This window comes from Trichechus manatus, unplaced genomic scaffold (genome assembly GCF_000243295.1).
Source record: "Trichechus manatus latirostris isolate Lorelei unplaced genomic scaffold, TriManLat1.0 scaffold00105, whole genome shotgun sequence".
Lineage (NCBI taxonomy): Eukaryota > Metazoa > Chordata > Mammalia > Sirenia > Trichechidae > Trichechus > Trichechus manatus.
Window position 1 is genome coordinate 5,383,370 of NW_004444041.1, and position 11,427 is coordinate 5,394,796.

At 42.8% G+C, this 11,427-nt stretch overlaps 1 protein-coding gene across 2 annotated transcripts in view; it reads right to left on the reverse strand.

Annotated features, from left to right (window-relative positions):
* Nucleotides 1-3,328, reverse strand: part of BMP2K (BMP2 inducible kinase) — a 156,824-nt gene extending 153,496 nt beyond the window's left edge. For both annotated transcript variants that reach the window (XM_023737609.1, XM_023737608.1), the window contains exon 1: nucleotides 3,075-3,328. In XM_023737609.1, the coding sequence (XP_023593377.1) occupies nucleotides 3,075-3,246 (172 nt within the window). In that variant the 5' untranslated portion in view covers nucleotides 3,247-3,328. The remainder of the gene's footprint in view (nucleotides 1-3,074) is intronic.
* Nucleotides 3,329-11,427: the final 8,099 nt, after the last annotated feature.

The window sequence follows — 11,427 nt, forward strand, 5'->3', positions numbered from 1 at the left end:
AACTCTCTCTAAGCTGAAATTTACATGTGGCCCTACCTCATGTCTACCACTAAAGCTGGGGTTTGCTTAGCATATACTCCTGAAACTAAACCATTTTAAGAAAAAAAAAATGGAAATGCCTCATTATGCTATCAGTCCTCTAAACTCCGAGCAGCAAACAACAAGGTGCAAGTTGTTAGTATTGAGCCATGTGATATTTTCAAGCATGTATGTGCTTGGCTAGGAGGAGATTATAATGGAACAAAGAATATAATATTTCAGAGAGGAAACTACTCCAACAGTTTAATTATAAAGTACAACATAAGTGTACTCCTGATACTATTGTACTCCTGATATTATTATTTTTTTAAAAATTACATATGTATACACACACAAACGTGTGTGTGTATGCATAGAGAGATAGGTGGGAGCCCTGGCTGCACAGTGGTTAAGAGTTCAGCTGCTAACCAAAAGGTTGGCAGTTCAAACCCACCAGCCGCTCCTTGGAAACTACAGGGCAGTTTTACTCTGTCCTGTGGGTCACTATGAGTCGGAATCGATTGGACGGCAACAGGTTTGGTTTGGTATACAGAGGTGGGGGAGAGACTGGTTTATCAAGACACTGAGGAAGCTACCTATGTGTGCAGAACCATGGCAAAAAACACCTCAGGGCACACAGCCTCTACAGGTCCCAGACCTGTTTAAACAACACTGACCCAAAGCAAAAAATGTAAAATTTACCAAGTTTGTTTCTTGGTCTGTCTTAGCTGGCATCCCTTTTCCCACTCAGTGGTATCCCTCTCCCCAATACAGATACTTTAAACTCTAATGCCTTTTCACAAGCATTTGCCCCAATCTTATAATCAGGCAGACGTACTTGTCAGTTATTGAGTGATCATGCTTGAACTTGAACCAGACTTGTGCTTAAGCATCTTATTCTTAACTATCATATTACTTATTTGAGAGGAAGAGAGGATATTAAGCATCTGAAATCAGAAGAAACCTGTCAGGATCAAAAAGTAAACTGAATATGGATAACTTCAATTGTGTGTGTGCTAGATAGAAGGGTTCAAGAGAAAAAAACTGAGTTGTTGGTTCCCCTCCAGGGAAGGCTGAAAGCCTAATGCCAGGAGCTGGGTGGGGAGTGGTGAGTTCTTCCAAAAGGTTTTCTTCAACCTCTGCTTCCTCTCTTGTCTTAATCCGGCCCTCCTGTTCTTCTATCCATAGTCTCTCAAAAACGTATTTTGTTTCCTGTCATCATCTATAGTTGGCATTTGATTACTGATTTTCTTTCTAAAAGAAATTACAAATTTATGGCAAAATCAGTGTTAATACTAACAGTGACGTTAGTGTCTGAAAAGTTATTTCTTGTGACTGAGGACTCATTTAAAATACTTCATTTTTATTTTCTTTTTCTAAAATTACTCCTTTCTTACTGAAAATGACTTGCTTACTTTCTTACCGAAAATGACTTGCTTAGGATTTGCTTAGAGTAGTGATAGGATATGTTTGGGTCAATTACACAAGCTATAAATTCAAAGTCAGTTTGATGAAATGTCAATGTTTTCTTTCTATTAAATAAAAAATACACCTGGGATTTAGTGAAATGAGTGACTGTAACAATACTCAAGCTACCCTTCAATTATTAGTAAAACAATCCAAACACAGAAGTACACAGCATTTTCCTCAGTAGCAATGTCTTCTTAAAACTACAACTCTTATCTAAACCACCACCTGAAATTCATGTATAATATACAGGAGTTAGGAAATGTTACAGCACAGTAAATCTGAATATCGAGAACAATCACCATATTTATATATTCATTCTTTTGAGAAGCTAAGGCTCCTCCTTCTCCCACCTCCCCAAGGTTCAGGTAAACTCATTATTCTGGGCAATAGCTTGCAAAACAACGGAATACATCCCTGAATAATTCAAGATTTCCTTCTCCTCAGAATATCTTATAGACAAAAATCTTCAGGTTTTTCTCTTGTACTAATTTCCTATTGTTTATGACATTTCAAAAAATACAAGCGGAATCTCAATCTAGCGTTTTCAAACCACATCAACGTGTAAACCCAAGAGAACCAAAACTACTCTCTTCAACTGCTTTTCTCTTAACCTTGGAACTTAAAAGAAACACTTAAGAATAAAAATTATTTCTTATGAAGTTTTAAAAGTATTTATTTGTATTAACACTTTGCAATAAAAAACTCACAGGTCAACGTAGCATGCAGTTAACAAGAGGAGTATTTTCCACAAGCCAATTATACAAAAAATACAAAACTAAACTGTAGAATCTTTTTTTAAAAACAGAGTAAACTTTTTTGTAAGCAGACTTGTACCGGCTGTCACAACCTGTGACAGATAATTAAAGACTATGAAACTTCAACTTGGCAAGTGAAAGCTAACCTGCTTTCAAATCACCTTTCAAGATACTACCAAAGAGACATACTAGAAGGGCATGAATAGCACCTCGTCTGACAGAAAAGATTCTTAATAAAAAAGGATAAATAGGCTTCAAATTTACCTGTTCCCCAAAGGCAAATTACTAATTGAATCTGGGGCAAAGTATCATCTCCACGCCCCCCCAACCCACACCCACACACACACACAGCTTTTCAACTGATGACTGAGCAGGAGCAAACCCAGGTCCACACCAGGGGCTGCAGTGTCCTATACCCTGAGGCGCGGGTGGAGAGTCGGAAGAAAAGGCCAGGGCATGACACCCGCCTGAGCCACAGCTGGCAGAACAGAGCCTCAATCCTGCTTGATCTGACCCGCTAGTGAGTCACTGGTCCGATCACGACACCACATCACTTGCTAGGATGTTTTCTATTTATTTCCTCGCGTCAAGAAGAACAGAAAATGATTTAAACTCATAATGAGAGAACTGTAAACTGATTGGAGCTACCAGCGGCGAGAAAAAGCCGGCTTAACAACGAAAGCCCGAGCGCATTAAGAGCCCCCACTAGCCCAGCAGAGCAGCCAGAAAGGATAGCGAAGAGTGAGCCCAGGGGGCCAGGACCAGCCGAAACCACTGCCACACCCCAGCCCTCCCTCACCTGCCTGCTCGAGCCTCCCCGGGTGTCCATACCTTCGGCCAGTGACTCCTCCAGGGTGACCTGGTAGCGCCCGACCGCGAACACCCGGACCCCAACAGACGAGCCGCCGGAGCCGGAGCTGGCCCCAGCCCCGCTGGCCCCGCCACCCGCCGCTCCACCACTGCCGCAGCCCTCGGACTTGGGCATCCGAGAGAACTTCTTCATGGTCCCGCCGGTGCGCAGGCGGGCACAGGGCGCGCGCAAGGGCGGGCAAGAAGGCGAGTCCCCGACCCGGCGCACGTCCCGATGTCCGCGAGGGGTCGCCGCTCCTCGCCCTTCCGAGTGTCCGTGCGTGGTGCGGCCCGCCGAGCCTTACATTCCGCGCGCCCGGAGCTCACAGCCCCAGCCCCGCTGCCCGGTCGGCGGCTCCGTTGCAGCTGCCTAGCTCCCGCAGAGGGCGGCAGAAGGCGAGGATGGGGCGGGGCGCGAGGGGGCGGGCCCCGGTGCGGGGGCGACGCCACTGCCTCCGCAAGTGCCCCGAGTGCCCTCGCCGCCTCCTAAGCACCGGGAGCGCGAGCCCGGGAGGAGGGAAGGAGGGAGGGACACGGAGAGGGGGCGGGGTGGGCGGCCCCTCCAAGGAGTGGGCTGGACCTCTCGGCCGCACGCCCTCAGGACTGCAGCCCGCAGCGCCACCGCCGCCCGAACCCGACCCGCGCCGCCTGCCACTCGTGGCCGTTGGCGGCGCGGCGAGGCGGCCAACAGCTCACTGAGGCCGGGCCCCCGCGCAAGCGCGCCGCCCGCGCCGCCGGAAGTGACGGTTCCGGCTCTTGTCACGTGGAAGAGAGCGGGGGAAGTGATTGTGGGGGTTGGGGACAAGGGCGAGGTGCGGGGTCGCGGGTCCCAGCCGGGAAGGTTCGGGTCAGCTCTGTGGGGCCGATTCTCGCACTGGCCACGCGGCGGGGTCTCTTATCTCGGATGGGAATCGGTATGTCACTCTGGAGCTCAAAAATGCCGCCAACAACAACCTCCTCCAAAGAACTTTTCTCGCTTCACTTCTAGCCAGTTTTCTAGACTTTCTCCCCTGAGGCTCTTCTCCCACTCGCCCACCCTGAGCGTGGGAGGTGGGAGCAGTATGGAACTAAAGTGGATTCCAGTAACCCGACTTCTAAAGCCAAGGTGTCATCGCAGTGTGTAGCAGACGCTTGTACTGGGAAGTGTTTGCGGTTTCAGATTACTTCAGGAGTACTTTAAAATCTCATGTGTGCTGTGCAACTACCATGTGAGGTATTCAGATCAGGTATTAAGTTCGTTTTATAGACCATTCGTCACCTTTGGCTAAGAAAGCTTAACGACTCGCCCAAGGTCACACAGCTGTCTTATGGTGGAGCTGAAACTACAACGTCCATCCTTGGATTCTTAATTTTCTGCTTTTTTTGACCATACTGAAAAAGTAGGTTAAGGTCAGATCATTGAGAATCTTGGAAAACGGACAGATTAGGACTGTTTGGAAGAAAAAACAGCCATTAGGGTTTTACCCCCCCATTAACAAAGAGATTTGCTCATTTAAAAAAAAAAAAGTTGCACCAATTTCATAAAACTGCATAAATTCTGCAGTCTCAGTGCAGGGGCAGGGGGTGGGGAGAAGTAAAAGGCAATAAGAATACGAGGAGCATTGGTAGATAACCAGTAAACACGGTATGCACCAACTTGCATTGAACAAGGTCCAAACGGGTTTAATTGTATTTACTTGCTAATCTGTGGTGAGCAATTTCACATGGGTTTCACCACATCTTTGACATGGTGAGGGACAGGTGAAATTTGTACTGCAGATTGGTGGGAAGGCACAGTTGGACCCCTGAGTACGATGCTTGTTGAGTAATCCAACCCTGACGAGGAGTAGTGGCGACTAATAAATTGTAGAGCATGTGTAGAGACCAGACATTCCTCAACTCCAACCTGCTTTTCCGTGTATGATTACAGGCACACTGTGGCCAGAGGTTTCAATTTCTTAAACCAGAAATATGGATTTTTTTCTTTTTTTTAGTGCCGCATTTCCCAAATTTTTAAACATGTAGGCCAAATTAATCATGCCTGCAAAACTCCAGTACATAGACCTTCTGTGAAAGTAGATGAATGTGGTTCTATTCTTCCCTCAATTCTTTCTCTAACTTTTTAATGAGATACAGGCAGAAACATTAGAAAATGTGCTTAAGCAAAATAGAGTTTGAGCTTAAAGTCCTCCGCTCTTCTCCTCTGCTTTTGAAGAGAAGCTGTTTCTGCCAATGCTAAAACAGAACTGGATTTAGGCATTTCTGCTGCATAATCCACCAACCTAAATTTCTTCTTCCAGTTTCCTGACCTTCAAAGCATATTCCAGCTCTATGGAAGTCTGATTATATGTCAAATGATTGATGTGGTGTGACAGTTGGGGATTTCCATTTAGAAATAAGCTGACCATTTTCCTTACTGTGGGGATTCACTGTGATGTCTCATTCCTTCAACATTTGAATTATATTTTTCAAGCAGAAAAGTGGAGAGAATCATTTCATGCAATTCAAAACTGAAAAATCAATCTAACATACAAAGTTTGGGCCTAATTCAACTTTAAGCACACCACAGGAGTAGTCTATGATCAGTTTGGGAGTAAATTTATCACAATTGCAGTGGCAAAAAAAAAAAGATTCTATGAACCTGAAGCAATGTAACCTGACTTCTGATATTGAAGTGGCATAGACCCCCTCTCAAAACCTGTGGGTAACACCAAGCAGTGTCTTCTTTAATTTTTCACCAAGCCATGTAAAAAAATTTGAATATCCTCTGATCATCACAAAATGTTAACTCCACAATATTCTACAACAGCCAGTAACAAACATATTACTAATAAGAATGCCCAGATCTTGTATTACTAAGAATGCCAAGCATTTACAAACACCTTTAGTACCAAAAGACATTAATATTGTCACATTATAGCTTCCTGGGTGGTGCAAACAGTTTGTGCCGGGGTACTAACCTAAAGGTTGGCAGTTGGAACCCACCCAGCAGCACCAAGAGGAAAGGTCTGGTGATCTTTTTCTGTAAAGATTATAGCTAAGAAAACCCTGTGGAGCAGTTATACAACAGCAATGGGTTTGTTTGTTTTTTCCACATCCTCTTAACAACCTTGTGAGTTAAAAATGAGTATCCTTAATGCAATTTGTAAACAGAAATTGAGATACTAAGGGCAGACTTTCAATCAGTAGAAAAACTATATTGAGAATTCTAGTCTTTAAGTAAGGAGCCCTAGTGGTGCAATGGGTAAGTGTTCGCCTTCCTGCTAACTTGAAAGGTTGGTGGTTCGAACCCACCAGTGGCTCCACTGGGAGGAAAGACCTGTTGAGCTGCTCCTGTGAAGATTACCACCTAGGAAATCCTTTGGGGCAGTTCTACTCTGAGTGTAAGTCGGAACCGGTAAAGCACAGTCTTTTAGTATTGCACTCACTATTTGACCATGGTTATGGAAAACACCCAATTTGGCATCTTTTTGAGGTGACTTATGGTGGCGCAGTTGTTAAGAGCTATGGCAAGCTACGTCTGCAACCAAAAGGTCGGCAGTTCAAATCCACCAGCTGCTCCTTCAAAACTCTATGGGGCAGTTCTACTCTGTCTTATAGGGTGCATATGAGTTGGAATCGACTTGATGGCTGTGGGTTTATTGTCATTTACAGTAAAAACACAGATACAGGATAGTTTAATAAAAAAATTAAAATTACATTTCAATTTTTTATTAATATCTGAATCTTCCAAATGTTTATGTACTGCTCTAAAAATAGTTGGGAACTAGCCACATAATACTCTTTTAAAAAAAAAGCAGATTGCTTCACTTTGTAAGGTTTCATTGTACACTCTTCCGGCAAAGCCAACAGATCAGTGGAAATAACTAAAGGATTCTGAGATCCCTGAAGCAGGAAGGATTTTGACAATGGGGGAAAAATTAGTGTTATATCTTTTGTCTTCTAGTGGAAAACTATAACACTTCTTGTTACTTTGACCTGTCTATTTTGCACTACAGATCAAATAAAATATGCTTGTCCCAAAAGGCTTATTCCAGTGCCATAATTACCTTCGTAAGTCATCTTTTTGAATCTTGATTATTTTTCCTCACTAGTCAGTGTTTTCCTTTGATGTCATAGCTTCTGTCATGATTAACCTCACTATGTTTTACTATTAGGAATAATTCTCCCTGCCTAACATTACTTTATAACTAGTTAAATGTCTATATGTTTGCTTTCCAAAAAAGTAAAGTTCTAAAGTCCTTTAAAAGGATGTATATACCTGTCTCCATTATGAGAACAAATGGTTTTTGAATATCACTGATACTTAAATCCTGTTAAAACTACTCAACATCATCACTATGTCTTGTAAAAATTTATATACTTCTATGAATATTCAATCTGATAGTATTAAGAATATTTGTGAGCAGCTTAGTATTTTTAACAGAAAAAATTTCTCATTTGACTTGAAATACTTTTTCTATGATAGACTTTTTCCTACACCTTGACCGTGCTTTTAAAAGACTTCAGGAGGTAGGCACCTTGCCACCAAGAGAGGTGCTTTGGTGAATGGGGGAGCCTCTACCACCAGGAACAGCACCGTGGCTTCACACCTCATGGCAAGGATAACTTCCTGCTTAAAGAAGTATTTGTCCTAGAGTGGGATCACGGTCTCATTCCTGGATATCCTGCCCTGCTTTCAACCCTCTTCTACGTACCAGGCCTTTGCATTTCTCTCCGATGGCCGAGCTACTACCCAGTCACATTTATATAAAACTTTAACAGAATGTAAAACAAGAACTAATTCTTTAATTGGGAACTTGCAATGTTCCTATGCAATTCTATGTGATTTACATGTATTTCTTAACTCATTGACTTTACAACTACTCTATGATACAGGTGCTAGTATTATTCATACTTTACAGATGAAATAGAGATGCACAGAAAGATTAGGTTACGTGCTCAAGGTCTTATGACTTGTAACAGGGTTCAAAACCAGGTAGTATGGCTTTATATAGCCCCTGCTGTTAACCACATACAGACTTTCCTTGAAAACATGCAATAAATGATACGATAACTACTGTCTGAGGTGGTAAGTTACCCTCCTGTGTCCTCTGGCCACAGCACTTACCTAATTTGTTTGCTGTCTTAGTTATCTAGTGCTACTATTGCTGTCTTAATTATCTAGTGCTACTATAACAGAAATACCACAAATGGATGGCTTTAACAAAGAGAAATGTATTCTCTTACAGTCTACTAGAAGTCTGAATTCAGGGCACCAGCTCCAGGGGAAAGCTTTCTCGCTCTGTTGGCTCTGGAGAAGGTCCTTGTCATCAATCTTCCCCTGGTCTAGGACGTTCACAGCACAGGGACCCCAGGTCCAAAGGACGCACGTTACTCCTGGCACTACTTTCTTCGTGGTATAAAGTCCACTTATCCCTCTTCTCTCTTTTATATCTCAAAAGAGATTGACTCAAGGCCCAGATAAGTAAAGCACTATTGAAGAATAAAAAGTAGGAGGACTCACACTACCTGACGTCAGAACCTACTATACAGCTACAGTAGTCAAAACAGCCTGGTACTGGTACAACAACAGACATACTGACCAATGGAACAGAATTGAGAACACAGATGTAAATTCATCCACCTACGGTCACCCGATCTTTGACAAAGGCCCAAAGTCCATTGAATGGAGAAAAGACAGTCTTTTTAACAAATGATGCTGGCAAAACTGGATGTCCATCTGCAAAAAAAAGAAACAGGACCCATACCTCACACCATACAAAAACAAATTCAAAATGGATCAAAGACCTAAATATAAAACCAAAAACTATAAAGACTATGGAAGAAAAAAAGAGAATAAAAAAACCACTAGAGGCCCTAATACGTAGCATAAAGAGGATACAAACCATAGCTAACAATACACACATACCAGAAGATAAGCTAGATAAACAAATAATTTCTTTTGTAAGGATCAGCACAAAGCTGGTACCTATGAGGTGGAGGTTAAAGATGTCCCAAATGTCTAATTTTCCAAGCTGCTGTACCATTCCATCATCTCTAACATCAACTACTCCCTCTCGCCTCAGTACTCTCCCTCCTGTCTTTGGGTTCCCCAATCTCTTGCAATATCTCACAGAACTAAAAGACCATACAAAGGAAATGGCTTACAAGGTTGTGGAGGCTGGCAAGTCCAAAATTCATGGGTCAGGTGTAGACTTCTCCCTGGCCCTCGGTCTCTGCCCAAAGGCACTCAGCTTTCTCCCTCCATGTGCCGGGAGGCCCACTGCACCGTCTCCCACAGGTCGCTCTTTCTTTGATGGTGGTGGGCTCTTCCTACTCTGGAATTGGCTCTTTTAAGGCAGAACTAACCAATTCCCTTTGTGGGCCACAATTACTCTATCACACAATCACCTGGGTGGGAGTTACAAGCCCAAAGCTAGAAAGGCCACACACAAAAGTAATTAATCCACCACACTAGATAACTGGGATCTTCTAAAAATTAAACAGGCTCACCAAAAGACTTCACCAAGAGAGTAAAAAGAGAATCTACAGACTGCGAAAAATTTTTTGGCTCTGACAAATCCGCAAAGGTCTAATCTCTAAAACCTATAGGAAAATCCAACACCTCTACAACAAAAAGACAAATAATCCAATTAAAAAATGGGCAAAGGATATGAACAGACACTTCACCAAAGAAAACATTCAGGTGGTGATATGGATTGAATTGCGTCCCCCAAAAATTATGTGTCAACTTGATTAGGACATGATTCCCAGTATTGTGTGATTATCCACCATTTTGTCATCTGATGTGATTTTCCTATGTATTATAAATACTACCTCTATGATGTTAATGAGGTGGGATTAGTGGCAGTTATGTTAATGAGGTAGGACTAAACTACAAGATTAGGTTGTGTCTTAAACCATTCTCTTTTGAGATATAAAGAGAGAAGTGAGCAGAGAGACAGGGAGACCTCATTACCACCCAGAAAGCAGCTCTGGAAGCACAGCATGTCCTTTGGACCTGAGGTTCCTGTGTAGAGAAGCTCCTTGACCAGGGGAAGATTGGTGACAAGGACCTTCTTCTAGAGCTGACAGAGAGAGAAAGCTTTCCCCTGAATCTGGTGCCCTGAATTTGGAATTCTAGCCTACTAGACTGTGAGAGAATAAATTTCTCTTTGTTAAAGTCATCCACTTGTGGTATTTCTGTTATAGCAGCACTAGATAAGCAAGACAGGAGGCTAACAGACACATAAGGAATTGCTGGCAATCACTAGCCATTAGAGAAATGCAAATCAAAACTACAATGAGATATCTCACACTGACATTACTGGCACGAATCAAGAAAACAGAAAATAACAAATGTTGGGGAGGCTGCGGGAAGAGTGGAACTCCTATGCGCTGTTGGTGGGAATGCAAAATGGTACAACCATTTTGGAAAACGATATAGTGCTTCCTTAAAAAGCTTGAAACAGAGATACCATACGATACAGTAATCCCTTCTCTAGTAATATATCCTAGAGAAATAAGAGCCGTCACACAAATAGACATATGCACACCCAAGTTCATTCAGCATTATTCACAATAGCAAAAAAAAAGGAAACAACCTAAGTGCCCATCAACAGATGAATGGATGAACAAACTATGGTACATATACACAATGGAATACCACACAACAATAAAGAACAATGATGATTATGTGAAACATCTCACAACATGCATGAATCTGGAGAGCATTATGCTGAGTGAAATAAGTCAATCACAAAAGGACAAATATTGTATGAGATTGCTATTATAAAAACTCATTAAAAGGTTTACACACAAAAAGAAACAATCTTTGATGGTTATGAGGGAGGGGAGAGTAGGGAGGGAAAAACACTAAATAGACAATAGATAAGTGGTAACTTTAGTGAAGGGTAAGACAGTACACAATACTTGGGAAGCCAGCACACCTTGACCAAGGCAAGGTCATGGAAGCTTCACAGACACATCCAAACTCCCTGAGGGACGGAATTACTGGGCTGAGGGCTGGGGACCATGGTCTCCGAGGACGTCTAGCTCAATTGGCATAATATAGTTCATAAAGAAAATGGTCTACATCCAACTGTGGTGAGTAGCGTCTGGGGTCTTAAAAGCTTGTGAGCGGCCATATAAGATACTCCACTGGTCCCACCCCATCTGGAGCAAGGGAGAATGAAGAAAACCAAAGACACAAGGGAAAGAAGAGTCCAAAGGACTAATGGACCACAACTACCACAGCCTCCACCAGACTGAGTCCAGCATAACTAGATGATGCCCGGCTACTACCACCGACTGCTCTGACAGGGATCACAATAGAGGGTCCCGGACAGAGCTGGAAATAAATGTAGAACAAAAT